This window comes from Trematomus bernacchii, unplaced genomic scaffold, assembly GCF_902827165.1.
Source record: "Trematomus bernacchii unplaced genomic scaffold, fTreBer1.1, whole genome shotgun sequence".
Lineage (NCBI taxonomy): Eukaryota > Metazoa > Chordata > Actinopteri > Perciformes > Nototheniidae > Trematomus > Trematomus bernacchii.
The window spans coordinates 15,840,604-15,867,929 of NW_022987564.1; the positions used below are offsets into that span (position 1 = coordinate 15,840,604).

The 27,326-nt window shown below is 42.7% G+C and overlaps 1 protein-coding gene across 1 annotated transcript in view; it reads right to left on the reverse strand.

Annotated features, from left to right (window-relative positions):
- The window catches only part of LOC117477780 (chloride channel protein-like), a 49,239-nt gene extending 22,664 nt beyond the window's left edge, over positions 1 to 26,575 (reverse strand). The window contains 12 exon segments of the mRNA XM_034124521.1: positions 1,270 to 1,425; positions 3,700 to 3,784; positions 4,132 to 4,233; positions 4,441 to 4,525; positions 5,379 to 5,504; positions 5,739 to 5,817; positions 5,963 to 6,037; positions 6,443 to 6,576; positions 7,430 to 7,558; positions 7,848 to 7,979; positions 8,057 to 8,354; positions 26,525 to 26,575. Of these exon segments, the coding sequence (XP_033980412.1) occupies positions 1,270 to 1,425; positions 3,700 to 3,784; positions 4,132 to 4,233; positions 4,441 to 4,525; positions 5,379 to 5,504; positions 5,739 to 5,817; positions 5,963 to 6,037; positions 6,443 to 6,576; positions 7,430 to 7,558; positions 7,848 to 7,979; positions 8,057 to 8,354; positions 26,525 to 26,575 (1,452 nt within the window).
- Between the last annotated feature and the right edge of the window lie 751 nt (positions 26,576 to 27,326).

Consider the following 27,326-nt stretch of genomic DNA (forward strand, 5'->3'; position numbering starts at 1 on the left):
GATTCCATTGCTGACTAGTAAGGCTTCGCGAGGCCTCACCACAAGCTATCTATCTGACCTGTTAATGCCCTATGCCCAGTCCCGCACCCTGAGATCCTAAAAGGCATCGCTGCTGGTCGTTCCAAAGTCCAGATTCAAACACAAAGGAGACAGAGCCTTTGCTGTCAGAGCTCCTGGACTTTTTAACAACCTGCCTGAGGAGATCAGGGCTGCAAAATCTGTCAGCCCTTTTAAGTCACTTTTGCTTTTTTGTGATGTTTTTTTTTGTCATTTATTCTTAATATATGCATTTTTGTTTTATTATTTTCTATGTGTTGCTATGTTAAGATGCTATTGTTTAGTTCACTTGCTCTTTGTGTATTTTTATGGCAAAGCACTTTGTAGCTATGTTTCAAAGGTGCTATATGAATAAATGTAATTATTATTATTATTATTTTTAAAATGATATATGCTGCTTATTAAAAGTATTGAAGCTGCTTTGTTATCGTGGGGCAGTTATCAACATGTATTTGGGTAGTTCCTAGTCTGTTAGTAGTCATCTGTCCCCCTGTGTGCATGCACATTCAATCCAGAACCTCCACCATAATTCTGGTCATGTCACTGCTGATAACTACTAAGATAGAAGGGATGTGTGATTGTCCAGTGTGTGTGTGTGTGTGTGTGTACACAGCTGCTTACAAGAAAACACAAGACTGCTAGAACTGCTGGCAGCTTGCCAGAACTGTTGACCTTGGCCAGAAAGACAAGAGGAAGACAAAGGCACACACACACACACACACACACACACACACACACACACACACACACACACACACACACACACACACACACACACACACACACACACACACACACACACACACACACACACACACACACACACACACACACACACACACACACACACACACACACACACACACACACACACACACACACACACACACACACACACACACACACACACACACACACACACACACACACACACACACACACACCCACACACACACACACACACACACACACACACACACACACACACACACACACACACCACATGAGTGACCTGCAACAAATGTACCCAATGAAGAGGAGGACGATGATGACGTCGATGCTTACGTCAGGTGGAGAAAGCCAAGTACACTCATTCACACTTTTTCCCAATCCAAACACAATCACACACTTAAACGATGACACACACTCGACCATCAAACCAACCCCTATCCAATCCAGCAAAAAAGCCTACACTTTGAGCGAGCCACACACCTTCATGAACAGGAAGAGCAGCAGGATGACGAAGACGCTGACGTCAGGGTGAAGCCAGGCGGCGGAGAGGCCCAGACCCACCGGAGGAGAAGACCCCGAAATCTTTGTCCACGTAAAGTTGTCAAACAGGGAGTTGATACACTCTCTTGGCATCAGCTGGAGAGGGGGAGGAGAGGAAGGAGAAGCGGATGGGATGGATGAGAGAAGTGGCAAATAAGGGGATAAAGGAAAAGGACAGGGTAAAGTGGGAGAAGGGGGGGGGGGGGTTAGAGAGGGAATTAGATGATAAGTAAAGAGGAAGTGAAGAGGAGAAAGACAGGGATGAGCGAGTGATAGAGAAGGATGGGAGGAATAGAGAGGTTGTGGAAGCAAAAGAAGAAAATAAGGGAGGGATGTGAGAGGAAGCGTTGGGTAAGGAAGAGTTGGGAGAAGAAGCCAAAGAGAGAGGAGTGATACAAAGAAATCATAGAGGAGAAGAAAGAATGCAAGGAGGAAATGTATGAGAAAAGAAAGAGTAAAAATAAGTGAAGGGAGGAAGAAAGTCAAGTGGGACAAACAGACAGGAAGTCATCCGTAAAGCTGGAAGCAGACGGGTACGGGTGGCCGTGTCCAATGACTCATTCTCTTTAGATGACTCATGAATGACTAATTCACTTTTGCAGCGTTTTGCAGCACATTTGCATAGATGCCGCTGACTCGCTCACAGGCACAAATCACAGTACATCTCACATCTGCTTCACACAACGCCAACTTCATTTCATTTCTTCTGCTTCCTCCTTGAGCTACGCTTGAATGGAGAGCCTGGAATTGATGGCTCGGTGTGTGAGAGGGAGATGTTGAGGATCTGCTCTGTGGAAGGCTGCTGTGGGCCTTAGACGGAGCTGGATGTAATAATAGGCTTTCCTGCGCCTTTTTGAAGTCCTGGGTTCACGTCTGGTTCACAACTCATGTAGCTTTTAATCTCCTCTCTCTGAGCTGCCGCTGCTGCTGTCACTCTGCGCTGTGCTATCAAGTTGGATTGGAAGCATTTCATTTCCCAAAATATATGTGGGATTACTTTTCTTAACTGAAATGTTTTAAATGTATCACTTTACTTAACAGCCAATGCTGTTATAAAAAGGTGTGCGACGTTTATACAATAAGGGCGTGAAAGATATGCACTAAGGGCAAGGGGAAAGGGAAAAAACATGTTAAGGTGTCGCTGACTGGCATATGCACACGGATAGATACACATGCAGTTACAAAAGCAAATGACAAACGCCTAGCTCATACTAGGTGGGAGCTGCACATTTTATCGACAATCAAAATCGTTATATGGACTAGTGCAATTTTCAAATGTCAGGAAGTATTTGATAAAAGGCAAAATATGTTAAGATACATTTCTCAATTTAATAATGTGGTGCTGCATTCTACTGACTTAATAAAACAACTTTGTGAGGTGCAGATCCTCTTTTCCAAATTGGGCTGCCCTACACATGGTTATCTATAACTATAGCTGGAAGAGCTTTCACCTTAAAACTCCAGGTGTTCACGAAAAAGGGAACAAGCCATCCAATCAAGGATAAGCACAGACACTGACATCACAGTAAGGCCACATATGCATATTAGTAAGCTGATGGTGCTCAGAATATTCAAGCATAGATGTGGTTCTTGCTTTAGCAGCAGAGCTTACAGCTCCTTTCCTAATACCAATTATTAGAATCATTTTGGTGACACACTTTATCTAGCTCGTTGTCACACTTTGCCAAACACTGAAAATAATGAGGCTTTCGGCAAACCGTGTTAAAACAGCCCTGTAGATTGTGGTTTTTCCCCTCAAAGCTGCACAAGGTAAATGTTCATGTTGGTGTCTCCCTGTGAAGCCGGTAGGTCACAGTTTGAACTTCGATAGGCTTTGATCCTGTGATGTAGCTTCCGTAAATTGAACACAGCAGGCTTATATTTATTACGCCTACAGCTCTGTGATGATGCCTCACACTGAAGGAATCCAATAACATAAAATATGATATATAATAATGTTGGTAATTTTGCTTTCTGGATATTTTTCATCATGGCCTGCAGATGGATACTGGACAGCACAACGTTGATCTGTATTGTTTGAAAGCAGGCATACTCTGCATTAAAACAATTTCAAAATAACACAAATGTACTGGTAGATATACCAATGAAATTCCACAATGTATTTCTATAGTCCTCAGTTCAAAGTTAGACACAAGCCCATAGCGCACTACAGCTCCTACGGTAATGTACCAAACCAGGTACTGTGTTGTGTCCAGAAATGTGGTATTGACTTTTTTCATGACATCCCTAGCTCCTGATAATTGCTTCTTTGGGTGGCATTTCCTGGTGCTGTATGTTGATAAACTGACAAAAAGACGACAGATTGTCCTTCCTTGTGGTCTCCCTGTCTGAATGACTCTGAGTACTGACCTCTCCTGCCATGAACTGTCCAAACCCAGGTGGGAAGGTCAGGGTGGCGATGACCAGTGTTACCACAGCAGGGAAAATCAGCCGGCTGGGGGGGAACAGAAGAAAATTGAATGTAAATAATAAGGGATTATTTCTCATGAACAACATTTTTGACTCAAACACTAAATTTACAAGGAAAAATGCAATTAATAGATACAAATACTGCAAACTGTAAATTCAGTATATAAACCTAGGATTAGCTGCCAATAATATTAAAGCATATAATATACTGTATATAAACTCAATAATTAATTCATATTTAATTTTGATTTGGCATCAGTCAATGTAGATTAAGTGCGTAACTAGTCAAATCCTATACCATAAGCATCCTTTAACCAATTCAATTATAGCAAATGTAAAAATGTATATCAAGCGTTTTGAGCAAAGACTCACTGTTTGGTGAGGAAGCGTGTCATGGCGTTGGGGCGTCTCATGAACAGCACCACCTGTCTGTTGAGATAGACGAAGAACGCCCCCAAGAACCCACAGGAGATCCTGCCAAAACAAATAAACTCCACATTAGCCAAGTTAATTCATTTGTTCATGCCTGTGTGTTATACAGCACGTCTCTCCATTTCCTCCCTTGAGGTAAACGGTGAACCACTAATTGGATTCTCAATGTTTTAAATGCTACATTTGCATAAAGCACACACACAAAGACGCTGCCATGAACGCCCTTGTCTCCATTATCCAGCCCCTCACCCAATGATGGCGAAGGCAGGCAGCTCCTGCAGGTCAAAAGGGAAATCCATGCGGAAGTTTGTCCTGAACAGAGCAGTGATGGTTACTGGAAAACAAGAAAAAAGAGAGAGGAAATTCACGCAATCACTTTTTAGTACAGGATAGGTACTTTGACTAAAATATTATAAAATTATTATTAAATAGAATTGTCAATAGTTATTGGTTTACAGCAGCGGCTGCCGTCGTATTTTTTTTAAAGGGGCATTTAAACAAATATTTTCAATCATCTCTGTATTACTGAGGCACTGATCAACTTCCTTGCATTACAAGGTCATTCTAGTGTGAGTGTGGGTCTGTTCGAAATCATAAACTAACATACCATTCTTACTTACTAAAATTGAGTGCGCTAAACTATTTATTCAGTTTAATTTGCCTTAAAATAGTTATGAGAATATATTCAATTTAGTAGAAGAGGTCATGTAGATTTACCTTTGTGACAAACACTTTATATTTAACGGAGGTTAGGGCCAGTAACAGTTTGATTGATTCAGTCAAGTAATGCAAGGAACACATGACACTTGAGTTGACAGTCTGGTGGTAATGACTATAGATTGCATAAAATAGCTGGTGACATTCTTGTTACTACTAATATATAGATTGAGTGTGTATTACACAGTAACATCGCATTCAATTTTGATCACAGCAGTCACTTAAACATTCCTTCAGGACCCTTGGGTGACCCATATCAGGTAATAAAATACTGCTCTGCTTCATATTAGAGGAGGGCATTGTCAATTTGGTAAATAAATGATGTGCCTTTTCATTTTTGAAGTAAGGGTGCCCTCTAGTGCTTGCTTGACAAAGAGAAAATGTCATAATATTGGCCAGTATCTCACACACCAATACAACATTAAAATAAGTATCAAAATGATGATGACAACTTTTTCTCCAACCAGTACCTGCATCTTTGTTGAACACGGATAACACTCTGAATATGAAGGCACTAAATGTAGCAGCAAAGTATCCTCTCCAGTAGTTTCTCACAGCAAAGTATGTGGATGTTACTTCTATACTAAAGAGCACACCTGGTGGAAAAGACAACAAGGAAATAAGCAGCAATCAAACAGGCAGGAACTGAAAAAAGCAAGAAGGTGCATGTAAAACAACCTGGTCTTTCCTGTGAAATGGAACACTTGTGGATACTTAAAGAAATGTTAAACCCCTTGAACATAGCTTACAATTTAAATGTACTGGGTGGGTGAGGGAAGATGTGGGATGTGAAAAAGAGACAGACACAGAGAAGAGAGAAGACTGTGTACCTCCAAGTGGAGTCCCAAAGCAGCAGCCCACCCCGACAGCACAGCCCACTGTCAGGATGTCTGTGTAACAGTATGGATTCTACTGATCCAGAGAGGAGGAAGAGGAGGGAGGATTGAGAGAACAGAAAGATGACATATAGATGAGTATACATACAGTACACATTTTATTATAATCACAGGTAACAGTTGCTTGAAAATTCAATATTTTCTTAACATCAGCTTACCTGAGCTCCTGAAAAGAAGGACATGAACCTGCTGAGAACGACAGCACAGATACTGGCGATGTGGACAAACGGGCCCTGAGAGGACATGAAGTACAGTTCATCCAAAAACGTTTTATAGCAGTGTGTGCAGTACAATACCAAAAACCAGAGGAAAGATGCAGTTGATGGTTGAATTAAATGAAAAAGGTAGAGGGAGTGTTGAAGCCATTTTACATATTTACCTGGATTACATTGTATTGTGATGTATTATCGTTTTGATTGATGCAGCTATTATTGTGAATACTGATGAATAATATGTAGGACAGACGAACAGGTATCTACTATAAGCAGGGGCAAACCATTTTCAACCTTTTAATATTTGTTCTACTTTCCTTTAAATAAATAGATGACAATTGTGTGGAAATGCACATTGATATTCTGACAGCTTCATACAGGAAGAGATTGGTTACTTAATCAATGATACAAATGTGGTTGACCCACCTCTTTGCCTACAGGCATCCCGCTGCCCAGGGCAGCCGTCAGACCGATGACTTTAGCAACAAAGGCCCTGAGAGTTAGATATTCCTTCAGCACCACGCCTCTCAGGATGGTCTTCAGCTCTGGGATGCCAGAACCTGAGACACAAGGGGAACAAAAGGTTGTTTGGAGGGGAACAGGGGAATCATTGAATCATTTGAATTATAGAATACAAAATTGTGTAGAGAAGGCCTGTAAACAAATATTTAAAATGTAAGTATATTTTCCAAAACAACATTTGAATAAGAACATTATTTTTGATTGTAGGAGCGTCAAAAAAAAGCACTATGGTCCCAACATCACTTCAACTAAATAGAGATAAATGTGATATCAGGCCAAGCTGAACGATGTTTGACAACATTGCCAATGTTGGATATTTTTGATATTTAAACTGAAAGCATTAAATAAACATACATACAAGTAATTTGAGTCATCGAGTCATGTCACAAGTCTTTTACTTCCTAGTCGAGTTATTTATTTACTGTCCAGTTCACTGGAGTGTTTTGATTAAACAACATTATTTTTGACAGCCCACGTCTGAAGCTTATGTCCCACAGCTGTACAGCCACATTTGAAAAGAAAATGCCCGTTGACTCTGCAGCGACTGTACAGCAGCAGCCATGTGAAATGTTGGACAAAGAAGCAAGATCCCATTTTAAGCACTTTCTCTACACCTGCTTAAAATAGTTAAGTAATAAACCTATTAGATAAAGAACATTCTTGTCAGTTTGAATAATGCACCCTGAAGGGATAAACTCCACAGGGTTTCATTTCAATAAAATGCTACAGCATCTCATTTCACTGAGTAGCTGAGATGACTATTCCAATATGTGATGCTGCAGACTAAATGCACATTGTCTAATATGCAGTCATAATTTAGAGGTAATTGACCAGAAACTATAGGTAGACGAGCACAGAGAACACAGCCATAAGGAGGACTGGGCTACAGACCAATAGCCTGAGGAGCGACCAGGTGACAGAAGAGGGAGGAGAACAGGATGAAGATCAGGGGATATGAAACCCAGGCCAGGTACTGCAAGGCGATTTTCCCCTTCAGCTCCCCATAAATCCATTTATAGGCTGAAGGTGGGTGGAAGGAAGATAAAGGAAGTGATAAAAAAGGGGGGGAAATTGGGAAATTATAAACAAAAGAACAATGGCTAAAAATAAATTAATGAATAGCTGCACTTTAGGAAGAAATACAAATAATGCAAGATAGATGCAGAAGATGGTAAATAAGTTATGAAACAAAGAATAACAAAATTCAGAGAAGACAAGAAAGATGCAAATATCCAAGCTATTTTGCTCCAGCTTGGCCTTTACTCTACTCTGTTAGATCTGCAATGCATTATGGGTTTTGTAGACTTACCTTGCAGGCTTTTTGCGCTGGCATAGTCCATTGTCCAGCTGACCAGCGCCATTGTGATGCCCAGCATAATGAGGAAGATCCAGTCTTCTCCCAACCTGGTCACCAGGAATCGCTGCACCCGTGCTATGCAGTCTGACAAAACCAAAAACCACAACAAAGTAGTAGTAAAAGTGTATTGACCTTCTTTTGTTATTCTTAGGGATGCTCACCTCTACACTTGGAGTAGGAGCGTTTCTTTTTCGTGGAGGACGTGGGGTCGGGTTCAGCAGTTTGATCCTGCTCTTTGCCCTCGGTGTCCATGGCGGACTGACGCCTCCTCTGCCTGCTGTAATAGCCAAGCTGATGTCTGCTGTGATATCCATTCTGACCATGGCTACGTCGGCCATGTCTTGTCCTGCCGTGGCTGCGAGGGTGGTTTCCATGTTTCTTGATCTGTCTCTCAGTCAGCAGGCGTGTGGCCTCCCGTCTCCCGGAGCCTCCCTGGTTCTCTTGGTACTCCCCATAGAGCTGTCGACCAATCCATTAATCATTCCACAAATCGTGCAAAAATGTCGAGCATTCGTTCATCAGACATAAACATGTACAGGTAGTTCCTGTGAAAGTGAGAATGAACAGTGTAGTACTCTCCTTCTGGCACACTGGTAGAGAAGAGACTAGGTCAAAAATAGACAGGACCACGTGTTGACCCAAACAGCTTTAATGGAAGCGGAAACATGGGCTCTGCTTCTAGATTTATCACCTCTGGACAGACTCCATGAAATTTGCCTTGGACATCTGCGGGAGAGATCAATCCTAAACTCTCTCACTAGCACAACTATCTGTTTCAGTAGGAGATGCCCTCTTGCACTACTTTTATCTTAACTCCTTTCTGTAGTTTATTTTCCCCAAAAAACTATGAGTCAACCAGAAATGCAAAAAAACATTGCCTCTGCCCCTAACCATGTCCTGAACAGCTAATGTGAATTGTTCACATCAAAACGGAAATACAGTGTCCAGCGAGTTAAATACTGAGTTAAATCCAAGATCAAATACATTTTAAAGGGTCTTGAACATACTGTCTTATTCCTTGTTAGTGTTGCACATCGCGCAGCTGTGATGCAAGAAAATTCTGTCTTGAAACGATAATGAAGTATCATGGTATTGAATTGTATATATTCATGCTATGGACCTGCCCAGTGTTTTTACTGGTAACTGCTGTTCAGGATCCGTTGGTGTGGTTTGGAAACTGTAATGCATATATTAGGTAGTGTGAAGTCCTCTTGACAACTACAGTAACATGAAACAAGACCATGAGGGACACCAGGGGTCACTGAAGTCATAAATCACAATTTGAAAAAAAAGAATGAATTTCTTACCCATAAATACAAATTATAGATTTGCTATGTGAGAGCTGTACTTTTTCCATCTAAGAACCTTGAGTTAATTTGATCATTCCCAATCTGTCACAAATTAGATATTCATCTACTACTGAAGCATGAATTATTCCAGCACTGTGCCACAAATGTCAGACCGGGGCTCATATATATTCTTGGTACATCATCAGCAGACAATAGAACTCCAGGAATACAACTGACGAGTTGATAAGTTGTGTCTGTTGATGACCCTTTGGACATCTATGCAGTAACCTTTCAACAGCTTCTCATTTAGCAAGTTCATGGACAGGCAGATTGATGGATAGATGGATTAACACACTGTTGTGTCCCGTGAAGTGTTGAGTTCAGTCATGTTTTATGTTTTTGTTTAATCATTTTTTGTCTTGTCTCCCACTTCCTGTCTTATTTTGGAACTCACCTTTTGTGTTTCATTCCAGGTCCATTCACTCCCTATCCTTAGCCGCTTTCACACCAAGTATTTTGCCGGCACTTAGTACCCCCATGGAACTAAGTACAGATCACGTTCACACCGGAAATAAGTTCCCTGAGGGAAGATTACGCAAATGAGCCGCTGACGTCACTTCATCTTCTTCTGCTTTGGGTTTACTGGCAGGCCGCAAACCACTTCACGGCGTATACTGCCACCCGAAGTCCCCGGCCGGAAGTACCCGGAGTTGGGGACTGGCTTCATTAGAAGCTGCTGGGACTCCCAGCAGCTTCTACTGAAGCCTTCCGAGTAAATCGCCAGAACGTCGACACCTCCTCATCACTCCACCGCTCCCATGTTTTTTTTTGTGTTGCCATAAGTTATTCTCTCTCCATTGGTGCGCGGGGCTAATGCTAATGCTAATAATGCTAATGCCAGCAAATACAATGGCGGCTTCACAAAACTTTTTACAAAAGTTTTACGGGGCGTGGTTTGCAATTCGCCCAGCCAATAGAAATTGGTACTTTTTTCTCCCCAGGATAGTACCACCTCTCTAGCAGGCACTAAAAATGGGGGTAAAAGTTCCCGGCACTAAGTACTCTTTTTGGTGTGAACGCAAAATAAGGGGTACTAACGGAACTAAACGGGAAAAGTACGGGGAAAAGTACTCCGGTGTGAACGCGCCTCTTGTGTGTGTCTCCCGCTCTCATCAGCGTCAGCCCCACCCCTGATTGCTTCCACCTGTGCCAATTACCTTTTGTTTAAATTCCCCAGCCTTCCTTTGTCTTGTGTCAGTTCGTCTTGTCCTGTCTCCATGCCAGTAGTCTTCTTACCAGCGATTTCATATCTTGTCTCAAGCCTGATTCATGCTCCTGAAACTCTTGTAAATGTTGTTCCTCACGTAGTAAGCGATTTTCTTTGTGCCTTTTTTGAGCTTTTTTGTCACCTCGTTAAGAGTGTCGATCATCTTTTGTATACATATTTTGGAAATAAAGTATATCACTTATACTTTACCTCTGTCTCCCGGGTTGTGCATTTGAGTCCTTTTCCTTGTGTTTCGAAGTTCGTGATAGAACGAACCGATCACAATGGACTTAGGCCCCGCTCACACGGGACCGTTTGCGTTTATGCACAGTATGCGTATTCAAAAAAGTGTTCCGTTCACATGCATTTGTTTCATTTAACGTGTCTGTTCAAACGAGACCGCTGGAAACGCTGTAGTACATATGCCGGGACTGTAAGTGGCGCTGTAACTTCCGCCACAAAATACACCAAAAGCAGTGAAGAAGACTCCGCAGCAGCCCCGCAGCAATGTTGCCATGGCTACCCTTCTGTTTACGCCCCGCCGTGGATTTAGCAACATGTAGTTCATGTAATTCTCCATGTCCACTTGTTGCTGATGGTTGTGGTAGAGGAGCTGTATATTTTTGCACTAATATCTGTAGCATGGTCAGTAGCAGTAGCACTAGCAGTAGCTACTGACAGGAGGAGGAGCATGTCTCCGTGGAGAGGACTCGCTCAGAGAGATATTCTCTACAAACACCGGGTGAGATCCTCCTTTGTCAATATAATGGATCAATGCATGAAATCTGACTCTGTTTATTTTGTTTAAGGAGTATATTGGGCATTAACAATTCTGGTTTGCCTTTTATAATATTATTTCATTCAAGAACCCCTTGTGCGTTTAATTAACACAGCCATGCTACAGCAGTGAGCAGGAGAGGTGGGGAAAGGTGGGGCTATCGTTATTTTTTCAGGAAATATTCGTATAGAGGTGATTACACGGACTCGGTTGACCCCCCAGAGCGTTTTGTTTGCAAATCTATCCACCTTGGGACCCGTTATCGTTTGTGGGGTCAGTTTCTATCGGCCTCGTGTAAATAATAGGGCTATACGCACGCGAAACTATGCAGATACAAGCAGTTTTCTCCTCGTGTAAACGGCGCCTCAGCCAACCCAAAGACACTTCACGCCGCCCTGTCAGCCCAAGGCGTGAGGATCTTTCACCATGAGGAACAGCTGGGCTTAATCAGCCAGGCCGAGCTCCAAGATTCCATCTCTTCACAGATACAACAGCTGACGGATCACATGCATCAATTCATCGCTCATCTGCAGACTGCTCCTCCGGAGACTCCATCAACTGCAGAGCCTTCCTTGTGCAGTGCGATCTGCATTTTCAACACAATCCAGGGGCTTTTTCATCAGACCATGCTAAAGTGGCGTTTATCCTGTCCCATTTAACGGGGAGAGCTGCAGCCTGGGCTACTGCAGAATGGTCCAGAGACTCCGAGCTATGCTATTCATTAGCCGACTTCATAGACACTATGAGTCGCATATTTGACCACTCGTCGCCTGCTACAGAAGCCAGCAGAAGACTTCTTCAGATGCGCTAGCACAACCGCCAGGTGGTTGATTATGCAATCGAGACAGCGGACAGCGGGTGGAATACTCCGGCTCTCCGTGACGCCTCTATGACTGGACTTACAGATCCGATAAAGGACCAGCTGGCTCCTCTGGAGGTGCCACGGGACCTGGAATCTCTCATCCCTGTGTCCATCCGGATCGACAACCGACTTCGGGAAAGGGAGAGAGAGCGCCGGCACACCCGTGACGGAAATCCCAGTTTCCAGGGCTTTCCTCGGAGAGCCGCTCCGCCAGGTGAAGTTATCCAGCCCGCGGCTTCGGACCGTCGGAGGACAGCGCCTCCGCTTGACACAGACGAACCCATGCAGTTGGGTAGAACCAGGCTTTCTCTGGAGGAGAGGCAGCGCCGTCTGCAGGAGGGCTGCTGCTTCTACTGTGGCCTGTTAATGCACCAACTGATCCTGGTAGGATTATTATAGATCATCTTGATTATCCTGATTTACAGAAAGTACCTCCATGTTACCACGATTTAAAGGAAGCCTTTAACAAATCGAAAGCCATGTCGCTACCTCCTCACCGATCTTTTGACTGTCCCATTGATCTCCTACCGGGAGCTCCCATTCCCAAAGAAAGACTTTATTCTATCTCAAGACCAGAGAGAGCAGCAATGGACGACTACATCAAATCAGGGATTATCCGCCCTTCATCTTCACCGGGCAGGGTTTTTCTTCGTCGGAAAGAAAGATGGGTCTCTGAGACCTTGCATACAGTCCTCTCAATGACATTACGGTAAAGAACCGCTATCCTCTGCCACTCATGTCCTCTGCATTCAAACTACTTCAGACTGCCAAAATATTCACCAAGTTGGACTTAAGAAATGCATACCACTTGGTTAGGATAAGGAAGGGGGATGAGTGGAAGACAGGATTCAACACTCAGAGTGGCCACTATGAGTATCTGGTAATGCCTTTTGGACTGGCTGTGTTTCAGGCTTTTGTGAATGAGGTTTTGCGGGAGTTTTTGAATGTTTTTATGTTTGTGTATCTTGATGATATTTTGATTTTCTCACCAGACTCTGAATCCCATGTTAACCATGTCCGTCAGGTTCTGCAGAAACTGCTTGAGAATCAACTATATGTCAAGGCAGAGAAATGTGAGTTCCACGCAGAAAAGGTGTCTTTTTAGGATACATAATCTCACCAAATCAGATACAGATGGATCCTACAAAAGTCAGTTTAGTTTCCAAGTGGCCAACACCAGACTCCAGGAAGAAGGTCCAGCAGTTTCTTGGGTTTGCAAACTTCTATAGGAAGTTTATAAGAAACTTCAGATCTGTTGCTGCCCCTCTGCATGTTCTTACTTCTCCTAAGGTTCCCTTCAAATGGACTCCCCAGGCTGACGTCGCCTTCCAGCCAGGGCTCGAGCTTAAGGACCTCCCGTCGTCCCGGGGCCGAAAAAAATCGGGTCGGGGAGGATACAAATTCATTTTGGGACGAATTTGGGACGAGAGTTAAAATAAAAATACCCTGCTAACTCTACTACGAACGGCGATGAAAATGAAACTGACTGCACGTTTTGTGTAGCACACAGTTATTAAACCTCCTTGTCAACATAAACACACACAAAGCATTTAGCAACCCGCGAAATACACACACACACAGTACGTAGCTACAGCTGTCAGCCAGCCGCACAGCTGTGATGTAACTACAATTTTTTTACCCCGGAGCGGTGCGGAGAAACGAAACTTAACTTATGAAGCAGCTTTTGACGACGCGCTATGCATGGGGCACCCTAGAGGGGGTTTCCAGACATGTCATTGCAGCTGAGATGAGAACTCTCCATCGCATTTAGTCCTTAGCAATATGCTGCGCCTCTCCCCATGTAGGGATGGGTACCGAGCCCCGGTATTAAACGGGCCCCGGGCCGGAATTATTAAAGACAGTGGTACCAACAGTGGTCTTTTTATCGGTACTGGAGACATTTAAAACATACATGTCATATGTATTATTGCTACATGAACATTACATTGCAGTTTTAGTTTCGCCAACTCCTTTTCTAATATGCAATAAGACTACAAAATGTGTCTATGATGTATTTTCCAATCCAGACGAGAGAGCTCTCTCCCCCGTCTGTGTGCGAGGGGGCGGGGCAGTTTGTAAAGGTCTCCTGACTGTGTTACAGACTGTCATCCTGGTTAGTGGTTACTCTTGGTTCTGTCTTCTGTCTTCAGGACAGAGTGTTGGATTTTTTTGTTAATCGGATGGGACTTGATTGGATTCAATATTAGAGTAACTTTCTCGCTTGTGTGTTTTTTTTAAATATATTTGGCCTTTGTTTCTGTGTTTGACTGATTTACTCAAATAAAAAGGTTGATGAATTATCATCTAATGATTTGTATGATGTTTTATTTATGTTAAAGGTCACTTTGAATGATTTTAACTAATGATAATGTAGAAAAACAAATATTTTAAATTCGGGACGGTCCACATTAATTTCGGGACGGCTTAGATTGTATTTCGGGACGGTTCCGGGAGGATGGTGAAAAAAGTTAGTCGAGAGCCCTGCTTCCAGCGCCTCAGGGAAAGGTTCACCACAGCTCCCATACTCACCATCCCGGATCCCCAGCGCCAGTTTGTGGTCGAAGTTGATGCTTCCAATGAGGGGATTGGAGGAGTATTGTCTCAGAGATCCGTGGAGGACAACAAGATGCACCCGTGTGCCTACCTGTCGCGTAAGTTGACAACGGCAGAGAAAAACTATGATGTGGGAAATAAATAACTGTTAGCTGTGAAAGCAGCCCTCGAGGTATGGAGACACTGGTTAGAGGGGGCAGAGCAACCTTTCTTAGTCTGGACAGACCATAAAAACCTGGAGTACATTAGAAAAGCTAAACGCCTCAACTCTCGCCAGGCCAGGTGGACACTATTTTTCAGTAGGTTCCACTTCACACTCTCTTTTCGTCCCGGATCCCAGAACCGAAAACCTGATGCTCTGTCTCACCTTTACGACCCAGAACCACTTGCCGTAGAGCCCAAGACCATCCTTCCACTAAACCGTGTGGTCGGAGTGTTTTTCTGGCAAGTAGAGTCAGACGTAAAACAAGCAAATGTGTTGAACCCGGCACCTAGCGAGTGTCCAAACAACCTGTTGTTTGTCCCTGTGTCTCTCCACTCCAAGGTCATCCACTGGGCTCACACGTCTGTGCTCTCGTGGCATCCTGGTGTTAAAAGGACCATGTTCAGGATCATAGGGTGAAGGAATTCAAAATGGCGTCGGCAGGTGAGGCAGGTGTAGTCACGGCTCTCTTAATATATGCATTACTTTCGAATTTCTTAAGACCCGTTGACATCAACCCGCTACAAAACATATATGCAAACAATGCTGATCTGCTGCACCAGCAAACCAACCAAAATCATGGAAACTTTGGACATGGGAAGCACACTCTAGCAGTGTCTCTCATTCTCCCGTCTCTGTACAAACGACTGAAAAAAAATACAAAGCCACCAACTCGACTTCAACAAAGCAACCCACTGATCATCACAATCTGTCTGCTGCTATCTGGAGATATTCATCCGTGTCCTGGTCCAAACCACGCTGAAGCCAACATCACAGCGGACGGCACACACAATACAACTTTCCCACGGAGTGATGTTTGGCTTACCCCGGGTGTCGGGAGAGCAGCGGAGGTCGAGGCGGCTGGCTGTGGGCTGAGCGGAGCGGCGCTGTTCGGGGTTGACCGACAACAATGGACCACCGTGAGGGGCGAGGGGGACGCTGCTGTACCACCGCATGACACTCAAAACAACGCTTTCTCTGGCTGTAATAATCCACGTGCATTTGGAAACATTAACACTCCAAATGTAAACAGGAAGCAGGTAAACCCGGCAATCAGAAAGAACCAGAACCGGAATTTCTTTCAGACCGTCAATAACTCAAGAACAGTCTGGGATCCCAAAGCTAAGCCATCAGGCCTTTTAGGGGGACATCTGAACATAAAAAGCATCAAATCTAAAAGTGAGGAAGTCCATCATCTTTTAATGGACTCCAATTTAGACTTTTTGTGTTTATCCGAGACCTGGCTTCATGAGTCCGCCCCCACAGCAGCCTTTCACGTACCGGGTTTTAACATTTACCGGAGAGATAGACGCGGCTCAAAAGGAGGCGGGGTTATGATTTATGTCAAGGACAGTATTCCCTGCAATGAAATACAGTGGTCAAATTGTAAAGGATTGGAAACTATCGGTGTTAATATAGCTCTGTCACCACAAATGTAATTTGCTCTTATTGTAATTATAGGCCTCCATCTTCAAATAATAATTTTAATGAAAATTTGAAGAAGTTATTAAGAGAATGTAATTTCAACAAAGAAGTTATTATAATGGGTGATTTTAACATTAACTGGGAGGATAAATCGGCCAGAAAGAATTTAAAACAGATAACTGATTATTTTTGACCTTGTGCAACTGATCAGTGGACCTACAAGAAAAACAAATTCAACCAGCACTCAAATTTACTTAAAGGACACCTATCATGCTATATTTAAATGATATATTGTAGGGCCATACCTATATAAGGTATATTTATACGTTTCTGTTTTCAAAATACCAAACAGATCATGCATTTTAGCCATGCCTCATTTCGCTCTATTTGCTGTTCTCCAGCCCTGTTTTTGCAGGGGGCTGATTCTGTGAGCTGCAGCTGACCACGCCCCCCTGCAGGAGAGGGGAGCGTGCTCTGATCAAGTCAGAAGAGGAGGAGAAAAATAGATCTCCGTCCTCCGTGTTTTATTATATTATTATATAGAGTCGTTATTCATTTGTTTTAAAGCTCAATAAATAACAAAGAAGACCTTTGACCGGCACTTTTCTAATTTTGTCCGGAAGATTTAAACTTTAACGGACATCTTGACCGGCGAAAGAAAACCTAACTGAAACTCTGCCGCACGGTCCCCTCGTTCCTTGGAAGAGGCGGAGAGGTGGGTGTTTGCTTTTGTGGCAGACTACAGCGCCACTTACAGGCCTGACATATGTACTACAGCGTCTCCAGCGCTTTTGAGAGGCAATGGCTGGCCGTGGCCCAACCCCACATTCCCCTGATAGGTGGAGAGTTGGCCCAATAGCCGTAGCGCCACCGTCCTGACGTCAGGACAGTGTTCAAATCTGGATCAGTTTTTATCAGATCCGCTGCAGCCCCTTTTTTAGAGATTTGGGTATGGAGGAAAATAGAGAGGGTTGTGTTTTCTGACGCTTGGTGAGTTCCCTGGAACACCGGGGACACATATTCATGTATAAAAGACGTACAAAAGTGCATTTTGCATGATAGGTCCCCTTTAATATTTAGTAACAGACCAGAGAGAATTAGTCTTTTAACATGTTAACTGGTCTTTCTGACCACAATATGACTTTAGTCACCAGGAAACTAACCAATAAGCATTTTAGCCCTTCCGTCAGGAAATATGAATCTTGTGGAATCCCCAAAAACAAATATGAGACCTTTACAAATGCTGTTGAACAGATTAAATGGGAAAATATTTTTGCCTGGAATAGACCATGAAGAAGACAGTAAAATGCTCTCAAAAACGTTAGAGAGGACTATTAACAACTTCAACTGCAAAATCAAGCATAGAAATAACAAACACACTGTCCCTTGGATAAATGAGGATATTTTCAGACTAATGAAAGAACGTGATCTAGTCTTAAAAACTGCAATCAAAACTAAATTAAGCCATGACAGAAGTCATTTTACTATGCTTAGGAAAAAGAAATTAAGGAAAGCTAAGGCAGATTTATTTTTAACTATAATAGACAAGGCAGGAGGTAATTCAAAACTGATCTGGGACCAGTTAAAAACATTAACTGGTAATCAACATAGGGAAAGAAAACAGTTTGAACTTAAAGTAAATGGTAAGCTTGTAAACACTCCAGGCGATGTAGCTGAAGTTTTAAATCACTATTTTATTAATTCTGTTGCTAACATTGCTTTTCTCCAGACTGCACAAGTATTTGTCAAATTAATACAATGGAGCCAGCTTTCAGCTTAAGAAACACAACTGAAGCAGAAGTTAAAAGAGTAATTAAATCCCTTAAACCATCTAAAGCAAAGGATATATTTGGTATGGATGCAGTTATGCTCAAAGACCTCAGTACAACTCTTTCTTATCCTATTGCCAATATCATCAACCTCTCTTTCTGTCAAGGAATGTTTCCAAATGTTTGGAAGCCGGCTGTAGTTATCCCAATCTTTAAAGGTGGAGACCCAATGTCTACCAATAACTACAGGCCAATTAGTATCCTTCCTACAGTATCAAAAGTTGTTGAAAAACGTATTAACCATCTGAATAACAGTGCTTTTTCTCTGCATCCAATGCAATTTGGCTTTAGGGGCAAATACTCTACAGAAACAGCCAACTGTTTTTTCACAGAACAAATCAAATCCAAAATGGATAAAGGTGGTGTTGTAGTAGGAGTAGTGTTTCTCGACTTAAAGAAGGCCTTTGACACAGTTAATCACAAAAAACTCATATCTAAGCTATCCAGCATTAACTTCTCCACACAATGGATAGAATCATATTTGTTCAACCGTTCTCAGTATGTCAGAGTACAGAATAATCAATCATCTAACCTCTGTCCACAGGTGTCCCACAAGGGTCAATTCTGGGTCCATTGTTATTTTCATTGTATATAAACGACTTACCATCGATATGTTCTGACACAAACATCCAAATGTATGCTGATGATACTGTAATTTATGTTCACGGAGGCAGTCTGACACAAGTGGCTAATGAACTGACGAACAAGATGGTTCATGTAACAGCTTGGTTGGAGCAATGCTGTCTGCAACTAAATGTCAGTAAAACTGTATCTATGTTCTTCACCAAAACGAAGTCCTCCTGCGTTGAGCCAGATGTGTTTGTGTCCGAGGAGAGGCTACAGGTGGTCTCAAAGTACAAATACCTGGGGGTCTTAACTGATTCAAGACTCAATTTTAAGGCTCAGGTGAAAAAGGTCTGCAACAGGGTCAAATTCAGTCTGTCAAATTTGAGGTTTACCAGAGACTGCATGTCAACAGAGGCGGCTCTGATGTACATGCACTCTATGGTTCTATCTCACATCACCTACTGCTTAACAACCTGGTCACATACCTGTACAACCACTCTTAAACCCCTGGAATCATTAAACAAACACTTAAAATAGTAGATAAGAAATCAGTTCATTCTCATCATTGCCCAATACTCACAAAATACAACTTGTTGAGCTGGGAAAATGTAATTAGATATGCAAATACTTGTCTCATGTACAAAATAATACACGGCCTTACCTCACCTCCGCTCAGACATGTTATCACCATACGCACACCTGTAACTAGGTCAACAAGAGCTGCAACAAGAGGAGATTGCGTTGTTCCATTAAGGAAGAATTCATTCAGCCAATCTTCATTTTATTTTAAAGCTGCACAACAGTGGAACTCAATCCCAGTAACGATTAGAGAACAAAACACCTGCAGTTTATTCAAATCTAATTTAAAAACATGGTTAGTGGAAAATCAGCTCTGTCAACACTGACACAATCTGCACTTTCCAACGTTTGTACACATGTGCCTTGACCTGTTGCTATCTGTCTGCTTTGTGAATATGTATTTTTGTTTTGTTTTTATGTTTTTATACATGCTTTTATCCTAATATAAGCATCTATGTTGAATGTTGTTTTATTGATTGTATTTACCTGTCATTTGAAGTGACATTTCTTTAGGATGACTTTCAACATCTGTCCAGGGCAAGCCCCCAGGAAGTGCGCCGGACTCAGATGAAAATATTCGTGCTGGCCAAACGGCGGTACTACACTTCCTTTTGGTTGCCAGGCCCGGAAACACTTTTTCCCATTGACTTACATGGGGAAAGAGTGGTCTGTAAATCGTTGGATAATTTTTTTTAAACTAAATAAACTACCCAGTATGAACACTTGTATAGCCCTTATTAAAAACATTCGTTCCTCAAGTTGTAAAAATGTGCTAATAATGTTATTCTGAGAGTTATTTCCCTCTGCATTATGAACGCGCATCTAACCCACGGGACCGCGCCGCCCGGCACGTTACGTGTTCAGCACTAGTACATGCGTTTATCTTTACCCATGGATGTACAATAAGAACGGACCCATATCGCCTTATTGCCAGCCCACGGAGCTGTAATAATGGATATATTGCACATGTTTGCTGTAATTCATCATTTGTAAAATATTATACTACATGGGCTGTATGATTAAATCTTGTACCGTAAATGTTGTATTAAATAAAGTTAATATTACCGACGTAGATTAACGTCCCTGTAGCTTCTTATTGCACTAAGAAGCTTATTGCACTTTTATATATATATATATATATATATATATATATACAGTGCAATAATTCTTTCATGCTAAATGAAGCTCTGTTGCTTGGATATCACTAGATCCTGTTACAGCGTAATATAAAAGTACATAACGATTGATGTGTAAATTAGCATAATTACTAGCTAACCGCTAGCTGCTAACTGCCGCCTCGTTTATATCAAATCTATCATAATAACAAACCATTACCATGCTGTCATGAACGTGCGGTGCTGTTACGTGTACGCAAATTGACGTGCTTGATGTGAACGAGCATTTTGGGGGGCATGGTTAAAGTTGCGCATGCGCTATGAGCGCACATACGGGTACTTCTCAGGCATGCCGGGTAATCTGTGACGTTTCGCTCTCTCAAAAGTTGGGCCATTTTATCATCATGCGCGAATGAGCAACTCTCATAGGAATGAATGAGGCCCCGCCTCCCACGCTGTATCCAGTTCTTATTATACATCCATGGTCCAGGGACTGCAGATGAAAAATAGCCTGTTGGCTAACTCGTCAAATAAAAAAATAAAAAATAAACAGCGGTTCTGGTGGCCAGCCATGAAGAAAGACGTGGCGGAGTACGTAGTGGCTTGTCCTGTGTGTGCTCGAAATAAGACCTCGTCCCAGGTCAAAATGGGCTTGCTTCAGCCGTTGCCGGTTCCCCAACGTCCCTGGTCACACATTTCTATGGACTTTGTGACAGGACTTCCATCATCCAGAGGCAAAACTACGGTCCTAACAGTGGTGGACCGGTTTTCCAAGATGGCTCATTTCATTCCCCTAACCAAGCTTCCCTCTGCCAAGGGTACCGCAGAGGTCATGATGAACCAGGTATTCAGCATCCATGGGTTTCCTAGCGACATTGTTTCCGACAGGGGTCCACAGTTTATTTCCGCATTCTGGAAGGAGTTTTGCAGGCTCATAGGCGCCACTGTCAGCATGTCATCAGGTTATCACCCTCAATCCAATGGACAGTCGGAGCGTCTGAACCAAGAACTGGAGACTACACTACGCTGTCTTGTCTACCAGAACCAGACCACCTGGAGCGACCACCTCACATGAGTTGAGTTTGCCCACAATACTCTCCCCACGGCGGCTACAGGTCTCTCTCCTTTCCATTGTGCCAATGGCTACCAGCCTCCGTTGTTTTCAGCCAACGAAGGAGAAGTAACGGCACCATCAGTCCATGCCATGATTAGACGCGGTCGCTGAATCTGGGCTGGTGCTCGCCAGTCCCTACTCAGAAGTTCGGGTCGGATGAAGGCTGTGGCAGACGTCCATTGCAGGGCCGCTCCCCTCTACAGACCGGGTCAGAAGGTTTGGCTTTCCACCAAGGACCTACCGCTTCATGTCGCCTCCAAGAAATTTGCTCCGAGGTTTGTGGGTCCATTCCCGGTGTCTAAGGTCATCAATCCTGTGTCTGTGCGCCTACGACTTCCCATGTCTATGAGAGTACATCCCACCTTCCATGTCAGCAAGATCAAACCAGTGTTTGAGAGCACACTTGTTTTCATATAGGCGGACCAATCAGCAGGGGATGGCAAAAAAAGAACATCTTGTATTTGGCAAATATTATTGATGGAGCTTTGAAATAATTAATCCTGAGATGTTTGGCAGCATTCTAGCTAAAGTTAGGTGAATAAACATTTATAAAAATATGAACATTTGATAAATATATTTTGACATAAAAAACAACTCCCTTTAAAAAGTATGTGTCTGTGTTTAGTGCCACAATATCACAGCATCATGTTAAGGTAAAAATTATAATTCTATCTACAATACAACATTCTAATTTCCAAAAATGTGTTACTCTAAAGGCCCGGACACACCAAGCTGACACCAAAGAACTGACACAGACGGACCCCCGACTGTTGTGTCGCCTCGCATCTCTGCGTCTTGGCCATGTGTCACACCGCCAATCAGAGTGATTTATTTTGCCGACAGCCTTTGGCCGACTGCAAACCAAACATGTTGAATCGGTGGGTTTTCGGCCGAAAAGGTGTTGGCACGGCTGAAAAGACACAACGGTGCGGGACACACCAATCTGAGTAGGGCGTGTCGACGCTCGTCGACGCTCATGGTCGGCCTGACGCCCATCGACGGCCAAAATCGGCTTGGTGTGTCCGTGCCTTTATAGAGCGCAGTTTAGGTGAGCAGGCATATGCAAAACTGACATCTAGGGTGTCATGAAAACCTTTGTAAGTAAAGATAAAAAATGCACTCATCACTCGTGCTGATAACCCTGGCTCAGCAGGCGGACATGTTGCTCCACCAGAAACATCTCTAAATGAACAGCAAGGCTAGAGATTATTCTTTTATCTCCCTATTTCTGACAGTAAATTAGTTTAAATCGCCTTAATATTGGCTTACAGTAGGATCAAACTATTGCTGATATATGAGTCGATTGCCATTTAGTACAAAAAGCACAAGACCTTTCAAAAAAGGTGCTCAATGCATTCTTAGAATGGAGGATTTTCTCATGCGACATTATTCCTGACATGTCCTGAAAGCTCATGTCTGCAAGTGCATCACACAGAAAGAGTGTAGACAAATGCACTCAAAAGGGGAAGACTATCACCTTACCACAATGCAATGCCAGGCAGATACATAATACCCTGTTAGCATTACACCTCGAGTAACCACACTCACTCATATTTATTTAGTCTCTACAACATTGTTTCATTCACAAAGAAATGTCTTTCTTTGCAACAGCTGTATGACAAACATACAGACAGAGACGTGTGCAGGCCCCTCGTATTAGCACACATTGTTCTAGTCTCCTGCTCTTGATGTCATTATATGCTGGGCTGTCACTTTTACCCTAAATAACAATTTAACACTTTGTGAAAAAAATCACAATAAATTAACTATAACTGATCTGTGATGGTATGATCTGTAATATAATGTGACAAAATGACATCTCAAATGTTCCCCTAATTATTGCCTGCGGTATAGCACACTGCGCATGCACCAAGCGTGCATTCAGGCTGTTGCAGTTGCTCCTGGCTGCCTTGTTTACACCAGGGAGAAACTAATAGTGCTAAAGCCTGCTGGCATGGTGGTCGGAAAAAAGGATATCCCCACTGAATCTGTAGAAGGACAAAGGGGATGCAGGGTAAACCGAAGAGACGAAGGAGGAGGGCTTAGTTCAGATGTTTGGAGAAAAGGATATATATGCGGTGTCATAAGATCACTGGCTATGCTAATAATGGTAAAGTTAACGGTATTGGCCGTCAGATGGAATAACTGAACTGTAGTTTAATGTGCTTTACGGAAAAAGGGCTGCGTCAGAATACATCTGACAAAATCCTGTGCCTCAGACGCTGTGCCTAAGACCCTGTTTCCCTGTGGCTGATACAACCTTGTTTGCACATTTTTACTTCAATTTGTGTTTATATAAATACTTATTTATTGTATTCTAATATAGTGCAACTGTCACAAAATCTAATTCTCCCCTGGGATTAATAAAGTATTTTTGATTGATTGATTCACCAAATTCACATAAATTGAACATCCTATGTTTTGAAATGGTTGACAGTGACATCCACTCTGCATGTTAAGAAATGCGATCAGCTGTTCCCTGCTATGCGGCCCTGGATGGTGGGACAGCCAACATGACAGCCAGAGAGCATGATATGTTGTCAGAAATCAATCCTGGCCACACCCTTCCACCTTTACCTCAGTCCACCTCACTTTCCTGTTTTCCCTCTTGAACAGTGAAACTCTACTCTGCACTAATCACTTACCTCTTTCCTCAGTTGCCCCCTACTCTCTGCGGTGAAACACAACTCTGGGCTAATTTTAGTCCCAGTGTGATCCAATATTGCCCATTACACTTCCCACACCTCTCTCCTTCACTAACCATCAGTGTACCTTTCAATGCCTCTTCATATCTTAGGTTCTCCTATGTCTCTCTCTCACGCTGTCCCTCTAGCTGTCTTTAAGACCCTTACGGACTTATAGACAGAAAGTATAAACTGATCAAACTAACAGCTGAGTTTCCCAGTATTCCACCAATGTCCTTTCTAAAGTGTTTGCAGTACATACTACTCATCATCAACAGCGTGTTGTATGTAGCTGGTGAAGAGTCACATACAGTGAAATGCCCTACGGAAGGATTTAGTGTGTTGCTCTAAGACACTTCTGCAGTCTTAATTAGAGCTGGGGACAGATTGTCTGACTGATTTTAGTTTCAAACACTGCAATGTTCTGTAGGAGCAACTAGCTGCTAATGTCAGGGCTTTAGCTGTTGGTAGGCCACGCTAAAGTCGGACTGAAGAGGTCACACAAATGTGGAAATATAGCAAAAGCCTACTGTAAATCTAGGAACTGATTGAAGTAATTGAACTGGATTTTAAACATAATGGGAAACCTGTGTAAAAATTGATATACATATATCGGTGTGTAGCTACAGTGTACAGCTGAATGTTAATGCATTTTGTCATTTGTAGTCAAACGTAATGCATATGTAGGTCTTTTTAAATAGAGAAGTGTTTAACTCCATACATTCTAAACATGACTGCCAACCCTAGTTGTAGACATGTGATATGCTAACTTTACTGGCAGAGTTTGACCTTAACCTCATTTTCTTTTAATGTAAGCCCATCACACAGCTCTGGGCGATGCACTCAAAATAAAAAAATAAAAATAAGTGACACAAAATTCCTGTTTTAATCTCTGCTCCCAAGGGCAATAGCATCAAACAAAAGGCTTTCCCCATCCTACACGGTCTTCAAAGACCCACTGACGCACACAGACACAGGTTAAATGATTTCGCACATCCTGGACTGCCCATAGGCATAGGGTTTCAACAACCAATTAACACTAGTGGTGACCATGACCAGCAGCCCTCACATACCAGCCAAACACATGATGATGATGATGACTATCATTCACAACAAATGAACTGTTTTAGGGAGTCACATGGTTTCTGTATTTCTGTTTATGAATTAACCTTCAACTATTCAGTAGTTTTACTTAAGATGTGCAGAAACAAATTCAGGGCTACAACTTATGCCAAAAACGTTCTTTTATTGGGGAGGCCTTTTGGCTTCCCTTTTACACTACGCATATAATCAGAGCACTATTATTGCCTTTTACTATATTTGTATTGTGTGTACTGATTCAGAGTATTGAAAACAAACAAAAAAGACACATTTTTAAAAATAAATGTCCCTGGGTTAGGGTAATCTGGAGTGTGATTCAGTTTTCCTTTCATTTTCTTTCATTTTTTCACAATTTTGTTCTAATAACAGAACATCCCATGATGGCAATCCTCCAGATGTTCTGACACAACCTTCACACCATCTTGTCCAAAAACATACATGTTACTATGTGACAGGAGAAGATTAACACCACTGCAAAGTGTGATCAGGTTTCCCTTTTTTGGAACACACAAGATCAGAACACCTAACACACACCATACCACACACACTGGGCCATAAACACAAAAGCAAACATGCAAAGACATTAAAGCACATGCAGTGTACACATGGACACAGATGTACATGGAAGGAAACTGTACACACAAAATATTAACATATTGTGTTGCACATAGCACAGAAGAAAGGCCTAGATGTGTTAAGACCAACCAGGGCTTAAGAACCGAGGCACACAAAGGTTAGCAAACAGGTGGCGTGCCAGGAAAGAAGGAAACAGCAAGACAGCAACATAGTGTGTGAGTGTGTGTGTATGTGTGTGTGTGTGTGTGTGTGTGTGTGTGGTGTGTGTGTGTGTGTGTGTGTGTGTGTGTGTGTGTGTGTGTGTGTGTGTGTGTGTATGCCAAGTTCAGGGGTGAAGGAGGTGCACAGTTTTTAAGCACCTGTTGTGTGACCATGTGTGTGACCCTGTTGTTATACATCAGCTAATTGGTCTTCCGCCTGTCTACAGCTCCCAAACACTGAACTGAATATTTTACAGGCTCACACACAATAAGATAAAGCGGCTCCATCCATGCACATACGTAAAGGTTGCACTACCAAAACAGGTGCGTCATGCAAGAACGACACGGGGGATTCAGGGAAGGAGACTGTGGTCACATAACAGAGAGAACTAAGCGTGACAGTGGAGATGAACAGATGGACATAAAAAGACAGAAAGAGCAACAGAGAGAAAAAGTAGCACTTAAAGGAATGACAGAGGGACACTGACCAGGGTTTGCTTGTATCTCAGAGCCTTCCTTTCCGACGCATCTGCGGCCATTGACACTGTCACTGACCCAAAAATAAACCCACCCGCTCACCGTCTGTCTCAGCATTACCAGGACGAGCTGGACACCCAGCCAGGAGACTCCAACACACACACATACACACACACACACATGCTGCAGGACCACACCGGGATAGACATACACACGCATGGACCCCCACAGAAACACACTTGCACTCTCTCACGCATTCTGACATGGTGAAAACTAGCTCCAGCAGGGGTTTCCCCCTACATGCCCCAAGCTCACTGCTCACCTCTTGGAAGTAAAGTAAGCAGAAAACTAAATGCCGAAGTGAATCCGTATACTGTCCAAAATACTATTTGCTGAACTTCTTAAGGGACACTGGGTATAAACTACTATTGAAATGACAGGAGTCAATCCATGGCAGCACAGCTTTAGATGAGACTGAGCTCCATCAAACACAAATACACTGTTTTTGTGTACTAAGCTAGGGTTTATTTGTTGTTGCACTAGCAACTCCTACCGGCTGCTCTGCTGTGTTGAAATGAGGTGAGGCATGGACTATTGTTCCCTGCAACGCTCATCATAACCTTCAATGGACAAACCAAACTTTATCGGGACTGTAGTGAAGCTGAGCATTTCTATAAAACAGTGATAAGCCCGGTTTCAGTTCAAACCAGAAATGAAGGTGGGAAATGACTGATGGACATGACCTGATAGATGGTATGATTATACATATAGGAGAAGAAATTAATTGAATTATGAAAATGGGAATTGTTGCAG